General features: G+C 41.7%; 1 protein-coding gene across 3 annotated transcripts in view; it reads left to right on the top strand.

Moving 5' to 3' along the window:
• Nucleotides 1–27,144, top strand: part of phkb (phosphorylase kinase, beta) — a 176,315-nt gene that overhangs the window by 45,866 nt on the left and 103,305 nt on the right. For all 3 annotated transcript variants that reach the window (XM_080729974.1, XM_080729976.1, XM_080729975.1), the window contains exons 7-8: nt 95–210; nt 7,776–7,839. In XM_080729974.1, coding sequence (XP_080586100.1) covers nt 95–210; nt 7,776–7,839 — 180 coding nt within the window. The remainder of the gene's footprint in view (nt 1–94; nt 211–7,775; nt 7,840–27,144) is intronic.

Below are 27,144 nucleotides of genomic sequence, written 5' to 3'. Positions count from 1 at the left end.
CGATTATGTCAAATATTCACGATTAGACGATTATGTAATAATTGTGACAGCCCTATTGTAAATGTACCATGTGTGATGTGCTTCCTGTGTGCAGGTGTCATTCATCCAGAACCTGGTGTTCTGTGTAGAACGTGCCTACAGGGTTCCTGACTTTGGAATGTGGGAGAGAGGAAGCAAGTACAACAATGGAAGCACTGAGCTACACTCCAGGTCTGTACAGAACCGCAGAGCACGCATATCGTCGTCGTCGGGTGAAAACCTTGTATGTCCAAAACCGTTCGTTTTGCGTTTGTCATTTAAAAATTATTCAAACTAGTGAAAACAGCCGATCTACAAGCACACAACGCCGTTGTGTGCTTGTAGATCTGCTGTTTTCACTACTTTTGTGTGACGGCCTTGTATGATGAAGCAGGGCTTTACTTTACGAAAGAACGTACAAATTTGAAACTTGGAGATACGAGGTTTCCACCCGACAACGACGATATGCTCCTCCAACAAAACATCTATATCCACATTAATGGTTAAAAACCTCCTAACTCCACTTGAGCTGGATTTGGGTAAAGCGATGATAAGGACACGTTCCAGTATCAGACAAGGTATAAAGTCACCATACCAACTTTGATAAGTCAGTGTTGTGTTGTTTTAAAAACAACTTCGTATTTTGGACATATTTGGTTTGGCTGCTATCTTGGCCAGGTACATGTATCTCTTGGGAAAGAGATTTCTGATCTCAATGAGTCATCCTGGTCAAATAAATAAAATGAAACACATACTGGGGAGGGGACGATAAGAAAAATGTATGTGTCCATTATTGTGGCCAACATATTTTTTTAAACACACACAAAAACATAAATGAACTAAAACTAATAATAAACTAATGAATCAAAAATAAACATGCAAAATATGCAAGTACATAAATGGAACAAAAACACAATATATTAGCACTTCACATAATCACATTGGCCTCTTTTCAAACCTTTCTGTAAAATTTGCTTGCTCCTTTGGCACTATGATGTCACATAGGATTAAATCTAGCTTTAATAATTCACATTAATCGCATTTTTGCAGGAAGGTCTCCAAACCTCCGCAGCACTTGTCAAAATGTGTTGCCTTCTTTTTGAGATTAAACCATATATTTTTTCTGAGTTAAGTATGAGAGCTCTCTGAGCCTATAGGGACACACTAGGGAACTCTTCATTTTCCCAGCATATTACTATGCATTGTTAGCTGCACTCAGGGCTAATCTCATAAAGCACTATGCTTCTCCTTTCAGTGACAGGATTTGATTAGTTCCCAAATAATAATATTAAGCTGGTATCTTCTCTCTTATAATTCTGTCTGTGATAACTTTACTCAGAGGTGCGGGAGCCAACCTTTAGGTAAATTCACCCACTCTCCAAAGTAAACTCATGACATGTCACATTGAACGATAAGAAATCACAATGAAATTGAAGTGTGGATAATATATTTATGTGTGAATTCGTTTGTGATTCAAGGTATCTTCTGCTGCAAGTGGAGGCAGTAGTGATGACCCGGCACTATTAGAAGAAAAAAAAACAACTACTGTTAGAAATGTGCATTGTTGAGCCATCGCATAGCAAAAAGATATAATGCCTTCTTATCTGAATGGTGAAAGTGCTATGGTGAGGCTGACTTGGACAATACTTATCAAGAGCCCACAACAGAGCAGCACATTTTACCTTGAGATCCTAAATGATTGGAGAGGAACACAGCATGGCTGGTCCTGTTGTTTGTTTGGTTGTAACTGATTCATCATGTGAGTTCAAACTGGCCTCTCTCTCTCTCTCTCTCTCTCTCTCTCTCTCTCTCTCTCTCTCTCTCTCTCTCTCTCTCTCTCTCTCTCTTCCTTCCTTCAACGTCTTCGATAAAGATCCTCAATTTCCTCAGTTTCCTTATCAGTGGAAAGCAGGACTTGACGGTATTGGCAGCAGCTTGCCGAGATCTCCACAACGTAGAGATAACAAACTCAGTGTTGTGAAGAGAGGCTTCCTGATTGTAACAACAAATGAGCTGACACCATATGTAATTTAGACTACTGTACATAATATATGCAGTAACACAGCAGGTGGCAAGGTTCTTATTAATAGAACAATGGCTTCTATTATAGCTTGCTAAGTTTGCCAGGAAAAGATAGCCGGCATTTTCTACTATATTATTATGAGCATTAGTGAGGACCATATGAAGACCTCACAACACATCAGGTTCCGATGCGTTGTGAGCTTGTAGACCAGCTATTTTACTATTGTATATCATTATTTTAAATGATATACAGGGAACGGTTTTGGACATACAAGGTTTCCACCCGACGGACAAAAAGGATTTGAAGTGGATTAATCCAAATCCATATGGTGATATGTTTCAAGTTTAAATTTAGAACAGAAATAGAAATAGAACACTGATAGAGTAATGGATTTATCTTCAGATTCCATTAACCATAAAATGTTGAAGACCCCTAATCTACATGATTAAAAACCAGTCAGTTCGCACAGTACATTGATTTGTCTTGGTTTTGAGAATGAATGAGTTTACATTTTTACCCAATCAGTGATATCAGCATAACTATTTCAGCTGTATATATTTGTATCTCAAACTGTCGACTATTGGGCTTTCCCCTATCCCTTCCTATTTGCTCCTTATCTGCTCTGTGAGTTGCTGACAGCTTCCTAACTACACCAAGCGGCCCGGTCAGAAATCAATAGCCTTCCTCAACGTCCACATGTACACAGCTACTTGCTGTCGCTCACACCACAGAGCATGTAAAAAGAAAAATCCCTGGGCACTTCAAGAGAGACTACCCAAATAAAATACTGGCGCATTCGACTGGGTGTGCACATTTTATTAATTTGCAGGACTGACATTCCTCAGAGTCAAACCGACGTGTGCTAGTTGAAATGTCAGTCACACCTGTAAATCAATACCAGGAAGTGCCCAGGTTTTATTTTTATATGCAATTTGTCCCAAGGTTGAGCACCAAGCCCTTCTATCCACAACTGCCTGAACTGCGTTGGACTAGCATGTGTCTTGTGTATGGATGGGACGATACTAGTAAGCCTCAGGGCGACATGCGACCTCGCCCTAAAGGAAGGGCGAGGCCGCGCCGATTCCTGGCCATCTGGCCAGTGATGTATCTCGGACCAGTTACCCATATATGGAGATCCATGTACTGTATAGTACATCCCTTCCATGCCCATACATGGAGATCCCTGTCTGAATACCCATACAGTATAATGGACTTTTACATAGGTGATGTCACCTGTGATATCACCTGTGATGTCACAGTGACGTGTCAAGGGAACCACAGTGTCAGGCGTGACCTTCAGAGATAAACGGATATGTGGACAAGATGTGCCGGACATCACAGTGACATCAGAGCATGATGTCAGAGTGACAAACCCATAGACCGTAAAAATGTGTACAGTACACACACAGAGAGAAGCTGTGACATTTCTCATGGTAAACTCCGACCTTCGGTCGCAATGAACATTTCATGTCACGATTATTCTGGCCAAAATAATTGCGATTGACGATATTATCGTCATTATCAAAATGTGCTTAAAACTCACGTTTGTTAATAGCTTACACTTAAGCATTCATGTTCTGGGGGGAATGTCTGCCAAAAATAGCAGATCTACACGTTCACAATCTGCTGTTTTGGGCAAAGAGAACGCTGATTTAGCCATAATATGGCTTCTGGAATGCAGATTATCTTTCACTCAAACTATTCTGAAACTCACCCAAGTTTCCAGTGTATATTTTTATAGGCTAGCTACCTGTCCATGTCCAGTTATTTGTAATTATTCCATGAACACAAGCACAGTCAGAGGGCAAAGAGGTGTAATTAACAACCATTGCTCTCACTGGGACCATGTATACTGTTTGGAGAGAGGTGTGCAGTGCTGTACTGTTAACTGCTGGCCATTGTTTCATGAAGTACTGACAACAAAGCTGCATGCTAGACTAGTACAGCGACAGTATACTATGCATGCAAATCACCCAGGCATTCACAGGCAAGCAGTCTCATGGGCACGCACGTGCACACCAATGCATCTGTAGGGTGTGTGTGTGTGTGTGTGTGTGTGTGTGTGTGTGTGTGTGTGTGTGTGTGTGTGTGTGTGTGTGTGTGTGTGTGTGTGTGTGTGTGTGTGTGTGTGTGTGTGTGTGTGTGTGTGTGTGTGTGTGTGTGTGTGTGCTTCCTAATGTACGGTGGGTGTGTTCAGTGGTGTGTTATAGAATCTTTTTGAGGGCATACTATAATCTACGATCCGCGTCCATTCCTGTGGCCAGGGCATACGCCAGTGCATATTAGCGACCTTAAGCAACGCTACGGCAACGGCAGATGACAACGGTAACCGAAAATGATCCGCGCTCAATAGATAAACCTGCCTTCGCCGCAGCCGTCTCTACTACGGCAGAAGGTCCCTTCCCACGTAGCGTCTACTCCGTCTGCTGAGTGTACGCGTCGCCATGGGAACCAAAGCGTTCTGTGAAAGGGGTGGGAACCCGTCGCCGCCGAGGATTTGCTTAACCATTTTGACCGCTACGGCGATTACGTCATAGCAGCCATAGTCCGCCTGGCGTTGCCGTCCTGAAAATCATCAAGCTTAAAGTCACTATTGCCTATCAGATTTTTTTTTTTCACAGCATACGGTGTAGGCTCACATATCACGTAGAACACAGCACTGAGTGTGTTATTCAAAGGGGACTTCAGCACAACTCTTGTGCAGGCTGGCTGGGTTAGCCAGACGCTTCCCATTAGCATTGATTAAGGCTCTGCTAATGCTGCTACCAACCATGTTCTGATGTGTCAGCAAGTCCCTAGACTTGGCCCCAAGTTTTCTCACTATTCCGTTGCTGTCGTGTCGGGTGGAAACCTTGTATGTCCAAAACCGTTCTTTTTTTTCTTCTATTTAAAATAGTGAAAATAGACGATCTGTGAGCTTGTACATCTGATAGTTTCACTACTTTTGTGTGACACTCTTGTATGATGAAGTAGGACATTAATTTTAATATATATATATATATAGACCTACGTTGAATTATGGAGATACAAAGGTTCTGTCTGACAGCTCTCCTGGGTGGATGTGTGTTTAGGGATGGGATGGGATGGGGGGGGGGGGGGGGGGGGGATGATGACAATAAAATTGATTCACCTTTTGTCCCTGTAGCCGGCCGGGTGCAAAATTCAATACAAGCCTTTTATAGAGATCCATTATCTACAGCCGGCTGCAGTCCAGACAGCTCTGCACTGGCTTTTATTGAATAATAACACATAGTTGTTTGAGAATCCACCCCGACTCTAGCTCATTTCTAAAACATCTCTGTCTGTTACCCTTGACTCACTTCGATCAGTAAACGGTGCTATCGATTTCCATCTGATTTCTTCTTCTTCCTCTTCTTCTTCTTCTATTTCTTCTTCTTCTTATTTCTTAAGCATGGTCATTAGTCATGACGGAACGAATAAGACCATGGATACAAGCGGACGAAATGAGTTTAGCCGATCTACAAGCTAGGTCAGCTATACGTATTTTGGCCAAAGAGATTCCCACTCTGCATATCAGTACATTTTGGGCCAATCACTCTGAGCCCTTTTAATTATTTGACTGGTTTTCAGGTTTTCATTCATTTCAACAATTTTTTTCAGATTAGAAGAAACTTGGGCATTTGGGTTGGGCAGTGGTAAATTAGCTGGCCACCACGTGGAGGATGTGGTTTTGAATCCACTGTTGCTTGTCAAGTGTCTCTACAAACACAATTAGCCTGTGTTCAGGTAGAGAAGCCGGGTGTCACTACATGTAATCCTATGGGGTGTGGCCGGTAACCTGTCAGCAGGGACTGGGAGTGTTAACCGCACAGAATCTCCCACGAATCGCCGCCGGAAAGCATCGGGTAGCAACATGTTGCTACCCGATGCTTTCCGGCGGCGACTAGGTAGCCATCGGGAGTTTATCGGCAGGTTTTCGGCAGTGGGTCGGGAACGCTATCGACCAGTATCGACGCAAAACTGGAAGACTGGACTTTCCCAGTTTTGTTGAGTCGCCCCTGGCCGTCGGTAGAATTGAGGTGGTTGTAGAGTGGACAGTTTGATGCTGCTGCAGAACCACGCACGCCTAAACAAGCCGAGATATTTTCCCGTTGCACATTTGTACTAAATACCATATTCTCAATCTCAACTCTCAATTCCTATACCAATCGACTCCAAAGCAAAGCTAGTAGGCTAGTAATAGTGCTGATATGCTGTGTTGTTTTTTCCTCCTCTCTCTCGCACGGAGAGCAGCACAGAGGCTCCGGTTGCCAGATTCTGGGAGTGAAACAAGCGACCAGGTCTGTAAGAAAACAAGACCAAAAGAACGACCAGTTGAGCTCTATTACATAAGCTATGTTCTAAAAGAATGTTGAAAGCAAGTCCAAATTGGCAACTGCACTTCAGAAACAAGCCCAAACAAAAGCAACCCAAAACTAGCAACATTATAGGAAAACAAGATCAAAGTCGCTTATAATGAGCAGACCTGGCAACACTGTCAATTTGTGTCAAACCAGCGTCTGCCAGCCGCCTGAATGCAATGTTCGTCGCTCGAATTTTAAATAACAAAGTTTGGAGTTTGGAGTAGGACGGAGGCTCTACATTCTCCCGGTCGGGGCTCCTCACTGCCAGGTGAACCAGTAGGAACAGCAACTCATTGGCATAACGTCTACATTGGGGATAAAAGGGGTAACAAAAGATTTGAAGAAATGTTTTTTAACTCATTGACTGCGACCACCCGAGGAACCCGAGAAAATCGCTATGTTTTTCACTGCTTGTCTTCTCTTACCTTTTAAGTTTCCATCGTGCGCGATCGGACACGGGCTATGCATCGTGCGTGTGCGGCTAGTTCAAAGCTTCAAAACAAAACAAACCCGTTGAAAATCCGTCCATCCGTTCTCTATCTCCAAGCTGTGTTGTATAAACAGAAAGCAAACGGCCCCAATAGAGGACGGCCCGAACCTGCTTCCGGTTTCCGCCTCCATGTGAGGTTTTTATTAAAGCTTATTACATTCTCTGTTTTCTCTGGCCTGGCAGAGAAGGAGTTAAACAGGGTTTTTTTTTTTCTTTTTGGGCAGAGAAGGGGAGAAATTATTCATTCTCAACAGCAGTTGCAGTGAGGTGCAATTTTTTCACTAAACCCATATTGTTGGAATGTAAATAAATATACAGTAATACATTTATTTCTTCTCTAAGAAATGTCACTGAGCAGACTTCATTGTCTGGGTTTTATGTTGGCAGCAAACCTAAAGGTCATTACACAGCAGGAGCGACGTGGATAAACGATCCGAAAATGAGATTTTTTCACACCAAACCTTTATTTTGGCAAATGCCTCGTTCATACTGGTTGATCATTTCATTTGTGCTGAAAAATCAACCTTATTTCGAAAGACCTGTGGCTTCATCGCCTTGTTGTAATGGCGCTCAGTGAGCATCACAACACAAACGGCAGTTTAAATTAATATGAATTAATTGAATAAAATAAACACCCCTGGTGTGTACAGACCTATCGGCAGAACATAATACATAACTATAAAGTATTCTACAAAATGTGTTTTCTTATTGCCAGTCATGTTGTCATCGTGATATCTGTAGTGGGGCTGCACAATGTTTTCCTGATATTGTGCAGCCCTAATTCCCTTCTGATTTGTTCCCCTTTTTATCTTCTCATGATCATAAATGTGTCATGTTGTGTTATGTAACGGCTAATATCTCATGTTCCTTCTCCTTTCAGTTCTGTCGGTTTGGCCAAAGCTGCTCTGGAGGCCATCAACGGTTTCAACCTGTTTGGCAATCAGGTAACATGATGTGAAAATCTAACCTCTTGTGAAGCCATTTCGTGTGTGTGTGTGTGTGTGCGTGCGTGCGTGCGTGCGTGCGTGCGTGAGTGAGTGAGTTTGTCTAGCTATACTTATGGGGACTAAACGCATGTTCACACAGTCACCTGCAGGGGACCTCTGACAGTGTGGGGACAAAATAGTAGGTCCCCACAACGGTTAGGGGTTAGGTTTAGGGCTAGAGGTTAAGGCCACAGGTCTTGCATAAAAATGAATGGAAGTCTGTGTAATGTCCCCACAAGTGATGTATATATATTGTGCGTGTGTGTGTGTGTGTGTGTGTGTGCGTGTGCGTGTGCGTGTGTGTGTGTGTGTGTGTGTGTGTGTGTGTGTGTGTGTGTGTGTGCGCGCTTGTGTGTGCATGCGTGCGTACATTTTTTATCTCCATTTATACAACACCAAAATGATTGCGGCAGATGGATAGACGGAAAGCCTGATTTCTAATTCAAATCTGCCGAGGCCCCATTACAGCGCCATACATCTCTGTGATCATGATGATGATGATTATTATGTGCACCATGATTACGCTTCCGCCGTTGAAGGGAGAGACGGAAACATTTAATGAATTCATCGGAAGCCACGGCGACAGCGACAGTTTAAATGACTGGATAGATATCTCTGTCATTAGCGCTATCATCCCCTCACCAGAAAGATTGTCAGATTGTGCTTTAGAGTCGCTCTCAGCACTGAGTTTCCATTAGTGTGGTGCTTCTCAAAGTGAGGTCTGGGAACCCCCACGGGGTCCTTGAGAAGTTTCCACGGGGTCCCCAGGAAGATCGTTTAATATTGGATCAAAATCAGTGAAACAACTTTAACCTTGAATCTTTTTTTTTTTTTACATTGGGAAATTAACAAAACATATCTTGTCTTATTTGGTCTGGCACCGCTCAGTTTCCGAAGTAGTGAGGGACCAATCTGGGCCCAGTATGCAAATGTAAGGCGGGTTTTTCACCCGAGGCATTTCTTTTTTTTTAAGTCAGACCTTGGAAATGCAGGTACCATACAGAGTTTCCAATCTTAATATATCTACACAGTGATGCTAGGTCCCTGGCATCAGATGGGGGTCTGCGGCCAATATGTGTATCAACTTGGGGGTCCTTGACATGAAAAAAGTTTGAGAACCACTGGTTTAAATGACTGGATAGCATCTGTGTCATTAGTGCTATCATCCGGACCGCTCGCCAGACAATTTCCCAAAGTGCAGAAAAGCAGCAGAGGTGCAGATTGCTGCTCAGAGTCTCTCTCAGACACGCAGTTTGTGTCCTTTAGTGACGTTGATGGATGGAGCCTGCTGATGGTTGCTCCCATCTTTCCCCTTAATCCACTGTGGCATTGTAGAACATCCATTAGCCCATGCATTTGTTTTGCTCTGTGTGGAGTAGAGAGCAGAGGGAAGAATGGAACAGTCATTATTTATCCGCTATATAAAGCTGTATACGATAAACCGTTATTGTTCCCCAGAGGGAGATTCAGGTGTCATAGGATGAAAACACTGCAGAGCTAACAGGGTTAGGGATAGGTTGCCGAGTCAAGAAAAAAGCCAGATGAATAAGAAAACAAGATCTAGGTCTATCAAATATAACTTTACAGAATATACTGTGTCTATCACTATATACTATGGCCAGTGATATTGTCACTCAATCGGGTCTATAAATGTACTTGTATTTGTTAACAATTAGTATACCGGTGGATACTGGATATTTGCATGGTCTATTAACTCATTCTGTGCCAATGACTGCTTATGACGGTTTTTTTCCAATAGCCCTGTGTGCCAATGACGGCTTATGACGTTTTTTGTGTTTTTTACATATAAAAAAAAAAAAAAAAAATCATTTTTTTTTTTTTTTAAAAAGATGTCAAAATGACCTGAGATCAGAGAGATGCTTTTCTCTGTTTGTGTGTTCGCTCCCTCGTTTAGCTGATTGAGAAAATGTGTGTTCATGTGTGTCCATTCTAGTGGATGGACACTTTTTTTCATTCAAACAGCTCTATCTCTGGAACCATTTGTCCGATTGCCAAAATTCTTTTTGCCACTGAATCACAACAACTGTGTCTGTTTCTGTGGGGAAAAATTATAATTGCATAGTAAAGAAAAACATACAAAATCTCGGCACAGCTACCTTGGAGCCATTTTGGCATCTGGCACAGAATGAGTTAATAGTCTATCAACATTTAGCCACTGTCGGATGGCCACTGTCCAAAACTGTTACTTTTCAGGAAATGTAAAAAACTATTGTTACTTGTCCCAAGCTCTTGTTAATATTTTCAATTGGTTCAATATTTGTAAATCATCAGACAGTCTCACTGTAAGCTCTTTGAATCCTGAACTTGTGCACCTCAAAAGTATTGAAAGCAGTGACCTCAGCAGGGCAGCAGATGAGCTCTTTGGCCAGAACGGCAGTAGACCTCCCGCTCGAGTGCACATCCTGGGCCCACTGACAGACTCACAGGCTGTGGAGCACAGTTCAGTCAAGGTCATGTTTTCTCTGCAATGTAAACAAGAGGTCGAGATCATGACAGACATAGAAGTGCCTTAGGACCAGTGATGGACAGTATTATTGGGGGATCTCTCACTGCACTACATTTCAAAGATAAATATTGTACTTTTCACTCCACTACATTTCTAGGAAGGGGAAAAGGACATTGTGAATGAACCACTTAAGCCTTATTTCAAAGTGAAAATAGCTATTGTTTTTTATTCTGTGTATACTGGATGCCAGTGTGCCAATGTCAAATTTCAGTTGTGTTGAGTTCCGGTTTAGCTTTTGCCGGGGATGGTCATGCGATCGTGAGCTCCGCTGGTTTGCCTCGCAGTAACCTCACAAATGGTTTATCTTGGGTAGAAAACCCTCAAATAGCAAAGCAAAAAGTGAATTTGCGTCGGTAGTTTAATGGCAGAGTATAACCTTAGAGGCAAAAAGGTTATATTGTCGACGAATTCCACCACGCCGTGTTCGACTGCTACAGCAACGACAATGTCTGGAAAAGATGGACCTCTAACACTAGAGGCTGTGATGGAGGCGATAAAGGGATCCAAGGTTGAGTTGTCTAACCATATCGACACAAAACTGTCCAACATACAGACGACACTCACAAGGATGGAGACTTCTCTTTCAACTCTGTCTGACCAAGTTGGAACCCTGGAGCAGCGGGTGTCGGCTAATGAAGACAATATGGCGGATGTCCTTAAACGCCTGGAAACAACCGAGAAGGAGCTCAGGAATGCGGCTGAAAAGCTGACCGATTATGAGGACCGTAATCGTAGAAATAACGTGATTTGTTTTAACGTCCCAGAACGTTTAGAACAAAAGAATGCAGCTGCTTTTCTTGAGAAAATGATTCCTCAAGTCCTGGCACCCATTGCCTTTGAGGACTCTCCACTTGTTGTTGAACGTTGCCACCGGCTGGGTAAACCAACTGAAAACAAGACCAGACCTTTAATAGCAAGAATCCTGAACTACAGACACAGAGAACGGATCCTGAACCGTGCCAGAGAGATGAAGGAGGTCTTTCTGGATAAGAGAAGAATATTTTTTCATCCAGACACAAGCGCTGAGACCCGACGCAAGAAAGAAGCATTCCGAGAGGTAAAGAAATCATTGCTGGATAAAAATATCACTGATTACCGCCTCTACCACCCAGCAAAGTTACGTGTTTTCCACGAAGGCTCCGTCAGATGGTTCAACTCCCCATCAGAAGTGGAAGAATTCCTTAAAACTTTGGATTAAACTCTACTTCTACGTTGGTATTCCCAGTGGACATTTGCGGTAGTTACAGGACAGCAGCGCGTGTTTTCTTCATGAGGAAATATTGGGACTAAGTCATTATTTTGCTTTCTTTTTTTTTCTAGTTGATTTGTACTATACAACGCGACCTCAACAATTAATCCAGACGCCAAGACTATTTTTATGCCAGGTCGCCTCTTTTCCTTTTGATCTAAATGTGGACTCTGCCTGAGGACTTTATTTTATTTATCAACCAGCTGGATTGTGTATTGTTTTTATTCTGATTTGGACTGTTGAAAGCTGCACGAGGAAATACTGTGAGTAAATCATTTTGCTTCCACTATATTGTTTTTTCTCTTCCTCATATAGGAATGTTTATTATTCAAGTTGATTTGTTCTATACAACGCGACCTCAACAATTAATCCAGACGCCAATAAGACCTTTTCTATGTCAGGTCACCTCCTTTCTTTTTGATCTACATTGGCTCTGCCTGAGGATTTTATTTTGTCTATCAACCAGCTGGATTATGTATCGTTTTTATTCTGGATTGGACTATACTGAAAGCTGCTGCCCTACTAAGTTTTTTTTATTTTTACTTCTGATTTACTATTACCGCAAATGGCCTGTAACATGTTCTGAATTGCGCTTTTATATACTTAATTATGCCTTGTTTTTCTTTTCCTTTTTTACTCAAGTCGTCAAACTATAGATAGGCATAATACAGATGTAGATTTGGTTTTGCTGGGTGGGGGGAGGGGGGAATTCTATTACTACTACCGTCGTTATCTGAGTTCTTTCTTTGTTGGTGGCCGAGATGTCATTCCTTACTTGATAACCTCCATGCACCCCAGTGCTTGTCTTTATAGTTTTGTAGTGTTTTCTCTATTATATAGATCTATACTTCGAACTGGGGTTTTGTTGTGAGGAAAAGGAATCCACGGAGGTGTTGTCGTTTTTCTTTTTATTATTCTAATTTACTCTCTCACTCTGGATGTAGACTATTTTATTTTATATACTTGGCCCGCCTTGTCCCTGTTATTTAGACTAGTTTTACCCACATGATGTACGCAATTGCTATAATACGTCATTCTCATTGTTTTTTCTGATCCCGTTTAATGATAACGGCATGAGTTGTATTTGTACTGGTGGCAGAGACGCTTTGTCAGTCAGTACAGCAGCAGCTGGTGTGTGAACTACTTGATGAGGGGGGGGGGGGGGGGAGGGTTGGAATGTGCGGGTGCGTGACACTGCTGCTAGTCTATAACTCCCCCTCTAGATTGGGGCATTGGCGTCATCATGTGGTTGAACGTGGGTATTGCACATTGATGGAATTTCAGGCGCAAGGTGGGCCAGGGATGTGTGTACTGTTTGCATCTCCCTTCTATATTGGTTGATAGCTCCATTGTTTGGTGAAATTCAAGCAGGCCTACTACTTTTATTTAGTACAGATGTGTGTGTGTGTGTGTGTGTGTGTGTGTGTGTGTGTGTGTGTGTGTGTGTGTGTGTGTGTGTGTGTGTGTGTGTGTGTGTCCGTGTTTTTTGTTGTTGTTTATATGTACTGTATATTGGTACACATGTTCATTCATATATATATTTATTTTTACACACGTTAATATGTGGTTATTTAAATGTGTGTGTGTGTGTGTGTGTGTGTGTGTTTGTGTGTGTGTGTGTGGGTCTGTATATGTAGGCTATATATGTGAGTATATGCATTTATGTATGTAAATATTTGCATGTATGTGTATATATGTGTATATGTTCGTGGGTTGCGTTGGTGGTTCTGGGCCGGCCGTGTTGGGGACCGGCACGGGTGTTCAATATGTCTGATTGGCATGGTAATAATGCTCTATGTTAATCAAGGCATCTGTGCTGGTCCTCGGGGTGGCTGGTGTGGGGCTGCGGGTGCGGCCCATGGACATGAGTATTATTTTTATTTTTATTTTGTTTTAAGTATGGAGGGATGTAGTTAGATTTAAAGCTGTATTTGGATGGACATCTCGGCCCATAATATTATAATATTATTTTAAACCTTTTTGTTTTGTTTGCTGAGACTGATATTGATAGATTTGAATGGTAACTGCGAGGGCAGCCTTACGCTAGGTAAGAGTAGCCCTTTCAATGTTCTCTTCTTTTTTGTTCTATGTGTTTGTTCTGGGTTTTTCTTTTTGGGCTTCTCCCGGGGTTTTGAATGGTCGCTACGTTGGCTCTCTATTATATGGAAACCACAGCTCTCTATTTATGACTCTCTACCTGACATACAGATTACTATACACTACTGAAATCCTGTTGCGCTGCGCTCCTGACCGAGATTCTATTTGTGTTGATATATTACCTTCTAGAGTAAAATGAATAGTGAATTAAATTTTATTTCATGGAATATAAAGGGAATTAATTCTCCAATCAAAAGAAAAAAAATAATTACTTATTTGAAAAAGCTATCTACAAATGTTGCCTTTATTCAAGAGACCCATCTCACTGATCTAGAACATATGAAGCTGAGGAGGGACTGGATCGGCCATGTCTTCTTTTCATCTTATACTTCTAATGCTCGAGGAGTTGCCATACTCATAAACAAAAATGTAATGTTTAAACTGATCTCAGTAGAAAAAGATACACAGGGCAGATTTCTACTTTTAGATTGTGTTTTAAACACAAACAGGGTAACACTAGTTAATCTTTATGGCCCCAATCATGACGACCCAGCCTTTTTCAATAACCTTCTTTTAAAGTTGGCAGCGGTAGAGGGCCACTGTCTTATTGGAGGAGATTTCAACCTGGTCTTGTCTCCGGCAGTTGATCGTTCACAACCAAGGACGCTCATTCCATCCAGGGCAGCCTTGGTGTTGAACCAAGGCATAGCGGAGTTAGGGCTATGCGATATCTGGCGTGCACTAAACCCAAATGGAAAAGATTTTTCCTTTTACAGTAATATGCACAAAAGCTACAGTAGGATAGACATGTTCCTAGCCCCTCGAAATATACTTACAAGGATTACAAATTGCTCCTATTTACCAGCTGCACTCTCTGACCACAACCCGATCAAGTTGACTTGGAAAATGGAGTCTATACGTCCATCCTCATATAGATGGAGATTTAAATCATTCATGTTAAAGGACCCAGAGTTTGTTTCTTATATGAACTCCCAAATTAGTAACTTTCTAGAGGCTAATTTGAATTCTGCTTCTCATGCTAATATATGGGAAGCCCTTAAGGCTTTTATGAGGGGTGGTATTTTATCGTACAGTGCTCATAAAATTAAAGAAAAGAGAGAAGCTTTATCTAAATTAGATGTTGAAATTAAGTCACTTGAGCAGCAACACTCTCAAACCAATAGTACAGATATTTTCAACACTCTGACTGTAAAGCGAATACAATATAATAATATGTGCACGAATAAGGCTGAGGCTGCTATGGCCAGGACCAACTATCATTATTATGAGTATGGAAATAAAACTGGAAAACTTTTAGCCTGGCAGATTAAGAAGGAGGAGACGGACAGGATGGTTCACTCCATTGTTACTGACGGAGGCAGGGTTTTGACGGACACCACAGAAATCAATGCTGAATTTAAACTTTTTTACGAGACATTATATACATCTGGACACAGTGGCACCAATGCGGCTGCGGAGGGGTTTCTGGAAAGCGTGCCTCTCCCTCAAATTATTGATGAGGATAAAGAACGACTAGATGCTGATGTGACTGAGGGGGAGGTTCTCCTGGCTATGAACTCTCTGCAAAATAATAAAGCTCCAGGACCAGATGGTTTTCCAATTGAATATTTTAAAGCATTTTCAGAGAAATTGTTACCTCCCTTGACAAATATGATTAAGGAAGCATTGGAACGTCAAGCCCTGCCCCCGACTCTTGAATTAGCGACGATCACTCTGCTACCCAAACCTGATAAAGATAGACAAAAGTGTGGCTCCTACAGACCCCTTAGTCTTCTAAATGCTGACTACAAAATCATTTCTAAGATGATTGCAACCAGACTGGAACTTGTTATGCCTAAAATAATTCACCCTGACCAAACTGGATTTATTAAAAATAGGCAAGGATCGGACAATGTTCGGCGTTTATTTCATATAATTAATGCAGTTCAAAGGTCAGAGGAACCCACACTAATAATATCGATGGATGCTGAGAAGGCTTTTGATAGAATTGAGCCTAGCTTCTTATTTCAGACTCTTGAAGGTATGAATTTTGGAGAAAAAATGATAAAATATATAAAAACACTCTTTAATGCTCCAAAAGCTCAAATTCTTACTAACGGCTTCCTGTCTGACTCTTTCTCACTGTCTAGAGGGGTGAGGCAGGGTTGCTGCGTCTCCCCTATGTTGTTCGCAATCGCTATCGAACCGTTTGCCTTAGCGATTAGAACTAATGAAGCTATTTCAGGAGTGAAATTTGGTACAATTGAGCATAAGATGTCCTTATATGCAGACGATGTTCTGATTTATTTGACTGGCTTGGCCGACTCGGTTCCTCCTCTATTTCGGTCTCTACAGGAGTACAGCGCAGCGTCAGGATATAAAATTAATTTGACTAAAAGTGAGGTTCTAACTTTAAACACACAAGATATGAATGTCAAAGATCTTATTCTTCCATTGAAACTGTGTCCTAGCGGGTTTAAGTATCTGGGTATAAATATTAGAAAAGAACGGGATAAAGTAATCAAGGATAATTATTTAAGACTTCTGGAGAAAGTTAAAACTGATTTTCAAAGATGGTCTGATTTGCCTTTATCTCTAATTGGCAGAGTGAACACGGTTAAAATGAACGTGTTACCAAAATTTATCTACCTATTTCAGTGTATCGCGTTTTCTATATCTAAAAGGTTTTTCAATGATCTCAATAAAACAACTACGTCTTTTTTATGGCCAAATAAAACTCCGCGTGTCAAACTAAGCACGCTCCAGGCCCCCTATAACAAGGGTGGCCTTAATCTTCCTAATTTCAGGTGTTACTATTTGGCCTCATAATTCCGTCCTTTGTGGATATGGCTGCATCCTGGGGTTAGTGAGGTCAGATGGTTGCATATAGAACAATTAGAACTGGGCCTTACTCCCTTAAAAGTCGTGCCTTTTCTGGGCTCAAGGAAAAACCTTACACTTTTGACTAAAAATCAGATAATTTTGAGCGCTTTTGAAGCATGGCGGGATTCTCATAAATTATTGAAAAAAGATATCTCTTTGATGAGAAGGACACCCTTGTGGGATAACCCTAATATCCCATATCCCATAGCTGACGGTGTATTGAAAAGATGGGTCAATAATGGAATCAGAACTGTAGGTGATCTATATAGCAACAATATATTTTCAAATTTTCACCAATTGTCTTCGAAATATAACCTAAACAATCATGACCGCTTTAAATATTTCCAAATTAGACATTGGGTTCAAGAAAAGTCCACAGACTTCCCTAATATACCAAACAAGTCTCCCTTGGAGGATCATATATTTTGCAGTCTGATTACTTCTACTAAAGGGCTAACATCCTCCATTTATAATATTTTGAATAAAAACCTACCAAGTTATGACTTGATGCCTTTTAAAAATAAATGGGAGACAGACTTAGGATGTGTATATGATCCTGTAGATTGGCAAAATATTTTGGAAAGATCCCAAACGGTTCTGATTTCTACAAAACACAGACAGATGCAATTTAATATCTTCCATAGAACTTACTTTACCCCGCTCAGGTTACACAGGATTGATGTGAATATTTCTGCTTTATGTCAAAGATGTAAAACAAACGAAGGCAGTCTCATACACATGCTGTGGAACTGCCCTTGTCTGGTAGATTATTGGAAGTTCGTCATATCCACTGTCTCAAAGGTGGTGAATCGTGATATACCACATGATCCAAGAATATGGATACTGGGTGACGTTACTCTTTTTAATCTAAATTTTATTAAAAAATATTTTGTCTCGCTTGCAAGCACAGCTGCAAAGAAAGTAATTCTAGTTAATTGGAAGTCGGAGAACGCACCCTCACAGAGACACTGGATAAACGAGCTTTCTTCTTATTGCACACCAGAAAAAATTCTGTACAATGTCAGAAGAAAACCTGAGATGTTTCAAAAGATCTGGCAGGATTATTTGGACTGTCTGCCCACTATATCCCCTACAGGTTGACTTCGTTGTCTTAAGATGATCTGAGAGTTCTGTCAATGGGTTCTGTGGAAAAGTATAATGTCTTGATATAGAGTAAGAGTGTAGTGGTGGGCCATTTGGGGAATGGGGTGGGGGGTGGGTTTGGGAGGATTGGGTTTTCTGTCTTTTTTGTTATCCTTTTTGTCTTTCATCTTGTCTTTTATTTTTTATTTTATTGTCTTCTTCTAAAAAAAAAAAAAGAGTGATACATTGTTTGATGATATTTGTATAATGATTGACAATTGTTAATAAACACATCTTTAAAAAAAAAAAAAAAAATTCAGTTGTGTTTAATTTAATGGGGAAATGTTATGTCACAGAGAATTAAAAGCCATAAAACGTATGCTTGGTTTCTTAATTATTTCGGTGGAGGTTGGTCCACTGTGTACAGGCCCAGCATTGGCGGGTTGATTAGTGTTTATTTGTTATGTTTTTTAATAGTATTCATGTTTTTGGTGTATGGTATTTAATTAATGTTAATTGAAAGTCTTTGGGCACACCTAGAGGCTGTTAGCCCTGGCTGTATGAGGTACAGTGGTGATGAGGACCTGTTGGCTCATTTACATGTTCCAGGGTCCCCTTCAACAGCAGTATTGTGACTGTTTGTTGCCAGTTGTCTTTCCAGCACACAACACCCTGGAGCTGTTTGCCAGTAGCCTCCCCTCCAGGCTGTCCTTGGCCGCCCCCACAGCTCCTATTTGTGCTGGTTGGTAACAGCCATGACCCCCTCTCTGTCCCCTGCATTTTGCTGGTTGGTAACATGAAGAGCAGAACAAGGGTAGACACACACACTTACAAAAATGTATTCATATAGAGATAGAGATACAACGTTTCGGTCACTCTGACCTTCATCAGGCTGGTTGGTACAAACATAACCCCCTCTTTGTCCCCAGCAATGAAAGCACCTCTTCTTCATGTCCAGCAGGATATTTTTAACTTAAATCTTTGCTTCTGGGGGTCCCTGGAACAAAATATTTTGAGATGGGGGACCACTGCCAAATACATACAGTATATTTTTCCTTGACATGAAAGAACACCACTGATATAGTGACATGAGTTTTCTCAGAAAACTGTTTTGTGGAATCGGCCTCAGGTCTCAATGTCCCCATTGATCGAGACCTCGTTGTCGGGTAAGCAGCATACTGTAGCTTTATTGTGTGCATCCATACAGTCTTCTCCTCACTCAACCTTTAGTCCATAATACAATGGTAGAGTCCTTCCAGGTCCTCACTGTGGACCCAATGAGTGCCAGTGTGTTGACCTGCATGTAGCACTCCCTCAGTTCCTCTCTACCTGCTGTGCTGGACTCTCCTGGTGCAGGCTAGCCTCTTTACAACAGGCTTTTATGTTGGTCAAATCCCTATGTAGGTTGGTTGTGGTCTGATCCGCCTTTGGAAACTGTAGAGCCAGGGGTCTTTAACGTTTTTTTCAGGCCAAGGACCCTTTAGCTGAGACAGATGAAGCAGGGAACCCTCACTACATAGTGTATAACATTGTGTTACAGATTAATCTTTGTCATGGATAGCTTCAATTTACTTTGTAAATTAATGTTTTATTTTTATATATATATATATATATATATGTTCTATTCATGTTAATGTATATTTTCAGACATTTAAAGGAGCTATAGTCAACTTTTTCTTGAAAAATGGATGCTAAAATAAAAATAATGTTTCGAAAATATTTTATAAAAAAATAAGCTTCATAATTATGTGTTTCTATTCAAAAATCACCACACAAAGCGTAACATAATGATAAAATAATCATTTTGGCCATTGTCAGGCTGACACACAGCCTAACAGACTAGAATGTAAACAAAGTGTCAGCCTGACAACTTGTACCGTGAATACTTTGTAAACTTGACCTTTCATTTTGCACTTGGTCTGCTCTTTTTCCCCAAACCTCTTTTCCAAAAATAGCCCATGTGTACACTCTCACAACGCCTCATTGGCCAAAGCTCTCCTCAGAATAGGGATACGAGGGTTCAAGTGGTTAATGTAAAGAAATTAAAACAAAGATTTGGCAGCCCTGCTGTAGTACTCTGAGGACCGTCTAGTGGTCCCGGACCCCCTGTTCAAGAACCCTGCCGCGGAGGGAAGCTGATGGATGATGTGCAATAAACATCCCTCCTATCACTCTATTCACCCTGGGCAAATAAAAGCCGGGCCAAGTGATGAAATGCTATTTTACCTTCATTATGGCCGTTAATGCTTTCTGTACTTAGCCTGCCTCTATCCTTTTGATTTGTTCACTTGCATAAAGAAGTGGATGAGGCTGGTTCAGGCAGACTAATGCGCCCAGCCAGCTCTGTTATGATGAGGAGAAGTTGAGCGTGTGCATTTACGCTACTCATTGATTGCTTGTGAAATGAGGGGTTTAACGTGGACGGCAAATGGGTTTTCAAAGCCATCTCTGCTGGTTGGAGGAATGGCCGGGTTCTGTGTTCACACAGTATTTTATTCATTATTATTTTTAAGTGGTATTCTAGTACCAATAGGCACATATTTTCATTTGCACATATTAAATATACAACAGTGGTTCCCAAACCTTTTAGCTCGAGACCCAAAAGAGAAATTCAGTACGTGGTGTCTCCCTGGGTCCCAAACTACTAAAATACGTTATAAATTAACCACATTATCCCTATTTTAAAAAATTAGGAAAATAGCTGATGTGTAAGCTCACAATGCATCACATCGCAACACATTGTGAGCTTGTAGCTTTTTGTATTTTATTAATTGATTTGTGTGATTTGTGCTATTTTCACTAGTTTTGTGCAACAGTCTTGTATGGTGAAGCAGGGCTCTACTAAAACGTGCAAATTTGAAACCTGGAGATACGAGGTTTCTGGCCGACAGTGACGATATGCCCTGCAATGCTCTCTGTGTGTGTGTGTGTGTGTGTGTGTGTGTGTGTGTGTGTGTGTGTGTGTGTGTGTGTGTGTGTGTGTGTGTGTGTGTGTGTGTGTGTGTGTGTGTGTGTGTGTGTGACACCATACGCCTTCAACGACTCCCGACGACCATTCGGAGATTCACAGGCGATTTTCTAGAATATCCCAATTTCATTAGGACGTTTAAGAATTATTATATTTCAGCGTCCTCGAATGATGAGGAGAAGTTTGACGTACTCTTTACACTCGTTAAAGGTTCCCCTGTATCTCTTATAGAACGATGCCGTTTGATTCAAGATCCACGAGAAGCTTTTGACACTGCAATGAAAATTCTCCACGAACATTTTCAACACCCCATGCGGATCCTCTCAGCACTTGTTGACAGAACACTACGTTGGTCTCAGGTCCTTACTCACGAAGAATGTGAACGATTTACAAGGTTCCTTTGTCAAATTCAAATCCGATTGCATGATTCACCTTTCGAGCGATATGTAGACCTTCCTTCTTATATGTCTAGCATCACCACTAAATTGCCCGACAGGATAGCTGATAGCTGGATCACTTATGGTTCGAACATCAGAGCTAAGAATGAACTGCCTTCTTTCCAGGATCTCATTGATTTTTTAGCATTACAAGCAGACCAATGGAAGATTTGGACTGGAACTCCTATAACATTCTTAAGAAACCATTCTCCTAATCATAAGCCCTTGTTGCAGGCTATCGCTGCAGACCCCTTTACACCTTCATCCTATGACAAGAGATCTGAACGTCATGATACCACCATGCGTAATGGAGGAAGAACTCAGCCACAGAACTTTAATCGAGACAGACAGAACGTTATTGTCCCTCGACATGGGGGGAGGGAGAGAGACGACTCTTTCATATCGAGAGACAGCCAACCTCCAAATGACTCCAATAAGAAGAGATTTAGACACTGCTTCCACTGTAATTCCGGAGATCATTGGATAAACAGCTGTTCCACTGTCAACAACATGACCCAAGAGCAGAAAGAGCAATGGGTAAAAGACGGACAAATGTGTCCGAAGTGTAGACAACGCCATCTAGACGAATGCACACTCACTTTTAATTGTACCAAGTGTAAAGGAAATCATCTCACGGTCTTCCATGAGATCAACAGACCTACATAGTTCACTTACGAGCCACGTATTGTGTTTATGAAGCAAACATGCGATTTTGCAGTGTACTTACTTAGTTTACTTACGATCTGCGTATTGTATTTCTGTATTGTACTTACGATTCGCAATGTACCTACATAGCTTATTTACAGTCACACGTAATGTGTTCACGTAGCATACGGAAACGTGATGTACTTATCAACCTTCATAGTTCAACTTGACATTCAAGACCTCAAAGATGAATTCTACATTGCCACGATATTTCTAGCGTCTTGAAGATATGTAATCTCATCAGCATAGAGTGGACCCATCACAGCTCCACTCCACCACAACCTTATAATCTGCTTCAAGGAAGAGCGAAGTAGCATAGATTTAGAAGGTCCCAAACTGAATAATTCACATCAGATCCAAGCAACGGGACTAGGAGACGTGAAGAAGAAACATTCGTTACCTCTAACATACGTTGTGAATCCTCATGTTATCGGATTCACGGGGGCAGTGTTGTCGAGGAAACGAGCATGACGCGTCACGTCACGGCATGGCGTCATATTTAGCTATAAATTAGCTATACACTGAAGAAATACAGAAAATATATAGGAATATAGAAGTATACAGATTTACAGAGACATCTAGAGATAGATTCAGATACCGAGATTCATAGAATAATATTGAATAGATGCATTACAGAATTTAGTGCATCAACAGAGCCTACCTTTATACAGTAATTATAAGGGTTCAATGGTAAACGGCCATGGGCTCTCCGACTAGTTATATATTATCATCAGATTCTAGTGAAATACTATTTACCAGCGACTTCACCTCAAATACAGTCCACATATACCTTATTTTCCTTTCAGTGTGTGTGTGTGTGTGTGTGTGTGTGTGTGTGTGTGTGTGTGTGTGTGAGACGTGTGTTCGTGTGTGTTCGTGTGTGTGTGTGCGTGCGTGTGCGTGTGTGTGTGTGTGTGTTTTGTGCCAGCCTCTGTAACACTTCCATCCGCTGGTTTTAATATAGTGATCTGTATCAATCTGGATTTCCCAGCGGACTCTCAGCCTTCCCGTAGCAAATCAAACCCCCCTAATCCCCTGAACCCAAACACACCCAACTCTCACCTGCATGCGACACTGTTGTGCATTACATTAACCTCAGCCTGTGTGCCTGTTGAGTGGTGGAAAGTAACTAAGTACATGTACTCTACTCATCTAAGTACAATTTTGTAGTATTTTTTACGTTACTGTCACTGTATTTCCAATTCTCAATACTTTTACTTCTACTCCGCTACATGTTTTTTTTCCGGGATGGGGTTGTTAGCCCCAAGCCCAACCCCCAACCTGGAGGACCTGTGTTGCTTTTTGCCTGGTCCCTCCCCTGTGACCTGCCCAGCTTGGTTGAACCTGCCAGGGGCTTCAAGCCCCCGCTGATATACCGTAGCTCACATGGTCCTTGAGGCACGCAAGCCACACCACCACGTGAAGTTAGCAGCCCGGGGTATTGATGCTTTTATTGAAGTAAAATTTCGGAGTACTTGCACTGCACAGCACATGCCCCGTTATACTTTACAACCTCTTGTGACACCGTTGTCCATTAAATTATCCTCAGCCTGTGTGCCAGGTGAATAAGCACGTAAGTGTGGGTTTCATCACCTGTTCCCTGTGATCTCTTATCTTTCGCAGAGTGTACCGAGATATTGGCTTCTTCTCCCCGTGTGTTAAATTGAACGCACCAAGAGGAAGATCGTTCGGGTTTTAAAGCCCAGGCTGTTAAATTGACAGGCCTGTGTACTCTGCGGTTGGACAATCAAATCCTTACGGACTCCACTTTCCTATCCCAGCAGCACTTGTCACCTCCTTCACGTCCAACACAGTCCATGATGAAATAGCGCAGGAGGCACTAAGAAGGCTCCAGACAGCCTCAATTATTTTACAAAGACAATGTTAGATCAGTCCCATAGACCTTTAAAAGTGAAAACAAATCTCTTACAACTCCCTGGCAACGTGACTCGCGAGTGAGCCAACAGCACTTTACCGGTTTTGGGTTAGGGTTAGCCCAAAAGAAGTGACTAGGTCACATGATCACACACACACACACACGCACGCGCGCGCACACACACACACACACACACACACACACACATCGATCGATCCCCACAGGGGGAAAAGGCTAGTCGTTTGGGCCATCATTTGCTAGTTATGGCCGTTTGAAAATGTACTGTTTTGACAAACACAGAGCGAAAACCAGGAAGCAGAGAAAAAGGCATGTCCGTGAAAAACATTAACAGGAAACAAATGGAGATCCGGTTTTTCGATGACGTCATTTCATGTGCGATGTTTGTTTTTATATGTCAAAAAGGTTCAGTACTAGGGGTGTAACGATATAGTATATGCATCGAAATAAAAAAAATCGAAGTATATCGAAATGTTCAAATACAATGTCCATGTATTTGCCAGATAATCACTGTGTTTACTTATTTATATCCATAATAATACATGTTTCCCTTAAAAACCTGCACTATGAGGGTGCCCGCTGGCCTACAGGTCCAGGCGTATACCACTTAGGCATTGCCACATAGGCATGGATGCCTGGCGGCGTCGCCGGTTCGATCCCTGATCCGAACGACCTTTGCCGCGTGTCACTCCCCATCTCTCCCCCCACTGTCAGTCTACTGTCCTCAGTGTTGTACCCGAACGCGTTCAATGAACGATCGTTCACGAACACGTTCATATTTTGGGCGAACGTGAACTGAACGTTCTTTGTTTCCGCTTGATGAACGCTATTATCGAACACGTTCATTCTGACGTCCATGAACGGCGCTCGTCGGCTAGTTCGCTCGTTCGGTCCGCGGTCGTCTGTCCTCACGTCTTTCTTTTCATTCACATTTCACATTATGCTCCAATAACACCCAGCTGCAGACTTGAAGCCTCGCGAAAGTTGATATGTGAGCGGACTGAGTGCCTCGGTGCGCTCACTGCGCTGGGTCTGGGTGCTTCTCTTCCTCGTTACGTCTCGCAACGCAAGTAAAGCCTGACTACTTCGCCGTATGACGTGTGTTGCATGCCGAAAATAGCTGATCTGCAAGCTCACAAGTCACAATCACAACGCATCGCATCCACAAGACAACGTGAGCTTGTAGAGCAGCTATTTTAACCAACTCTTAAACATGCAGATGGGCACGACGTTTAGAAACCTCTGACTTCACAATAAGCCCCTTTTCGACTGCGGCTTTAGCACCACACCACACCACACCACACCAGACACCACACAACACCACACTACACTGCACCACATCAAAATATCGACATTTTCCATTACACAAACGTAGCCCTATACGGCAATGTAGAATCTGACTCTGTTGTGTCCGATTAGGGAGTCTTACTGGTGGTAGTGGTTATAACACAATAGAATCTATTATCATGTATTACACCTATATCCTGGTGGTCTAAATGAAAAGTCAGTGAGTGTTCAGTCATTATGAGGGTGCAGGAAGACTGGGCACTAGTGGTTGGCACCTAAATATTGTGGACACTTCAATGTTAAGTTGGATCTCTCTAGGTCGTCCTCAGGATGAAATACGCTAATTGCTGTGTGTGGTTCTATTTGGGCTGTGTCAATAATTTTGACAAATAATAGCTTGCAGCAACGTAAAAAAGAAAAAAAAAACATTTGAATAGCCAAAAGTATAAAAATATTATGGTTAAAAAAATAACTAAAAAGAACTAAGTTAGTTCATTTTGGGGAACCATGAACTTTAGTTCAAAATGTAGAATTATGAACTAGGAAATGAACTAGTTCATTTTAGAAGCGTTGAACTTGAACTAGTTCGTTTTGAAAGTGAACTTTTCCAACACTGACTGTCCTATTAATAAAGGCATAAAAGCCCAAAAACTAATCTTAAAAAAAAGGAAATGCACTATCCACACTTTTCACATAATATTTAATTTCTTTGCTAAATAGTTACATTTTAAATCATTGAATAGAATCGTATCGTATCGCCATGAATGAACCAATATCGTCCATGTATCGTATCGTCAACCATGTATCGTGATGTATCTATGTATCGAATCGCGATAAAAAATTATCGCTACACCCCTATTCAGTACTGTCCACAATCAACCAGCACCTGTGTTGGATGCAGTGCAGAGCTTGTGCATGAAGATTATTGCGACCGTAAGGTCGCAGTTTAGTATGAAAACCTCCACCGGCCGTCCGTCCGTCCGTCCATCCGTCACACACGTCACACCTTTGCCCTGCTCAATGTATACGTGTAACGCCTGATACTGAGGTGATGTGTCACTGTGACATCACAGATACTGAGGTGATGTGTCACTGTGACATCACAGGTGAGATCGCAGTGATGTCAGATACTCAGAGCAGGGATCTCCATATTTAGGCATAAACAGGTGACATCACAGTGATGTCAGATACTCAGAGCAGGTATCTCCATATATGGGCATAAAATGGATTCTGTTAGGGATCTCCATACTGTATATGGGCATAAAAGGGATTAGTGATGTCAGATACTCAGAGCAGGGATCTCCATATATGGGCATAAAAGGGATTAGTGATGTCAGATACTCAGAGCAGGGATCTCCATATATGGGCATAAAAGGGATTCAGATGGAGATTCAACTTCAATGAGTAACAATGGCAAACTGTCAACTGCCCGTATGTCTTGATAATTGGTAAAACAAACTTTTGGCCTATTTGTGGCTTATCATCACATCCAACCATCTTAAGATACTCAGCTAGTGGGGAATGCTCTCTTCCCTGGTGAGAATTGCCCCTTTATATAGGGCTTGTTTGTGTATTGTATGACATCACGCCACATCATCAGCTGTGGACTCTGTGATGTCATCGTATCTCCATATATGGCCATCTCCGTATATGGAGATATAAGTCGTCCATGCCCAGGTATGGGCTGGTGAGGTCAGACTTTGTGTGATGGGTAGGTTATCTCCATATATGGAGATTCAACATTCCAGGTGTAACTATGGCTGCCCGTATGACGTGAGAGGTGGAGGCTGTGATATTTGTGGAGATAAGCGACCAACGGTTTTTAACGTATATGGGTGGGTGACTTGACGTAACGTTTTCGCTGTCCTCGGTGTCAAACATGTATAAATAAAAAATATATTTGTCAAAAACCTTCTGAATATTGTGCAGGACATTAAGCTTTATGTGAACTTACTCAAGATTAAAACATTTCATTCCTCATTTCTTCAGAATTTTCAACCAAACATGGCAAAACTCATATGGTGTGACTGTCCTGACCTTGTTTCTCAAAGTGGGAACTTGAATAAAACTAAGAAAAAGAATTGCTAAAAATCATTTGAAAATGAATTTAGGCTAAAAAAAATGTCTATTTGT

This window comes from Nannobrachium achirus, assembly GCF_963921795.1.
Source record: "Nannobrachium achirus genome assembly, chromosome: 7".
NCBI classification, from domain to species: domain Eukaryota; kingdom Metazoa; phylum Chordata; class Actinopteri; order Myctophiformes; family Myctophidae; genus Nannobrachium; species Nannobrachium achirus.
The sequence above is the reverse complement of the archived record's forward strand: the minus strand, read 5'-3'. Positions and strand labels throughout refer to the sequence as shown.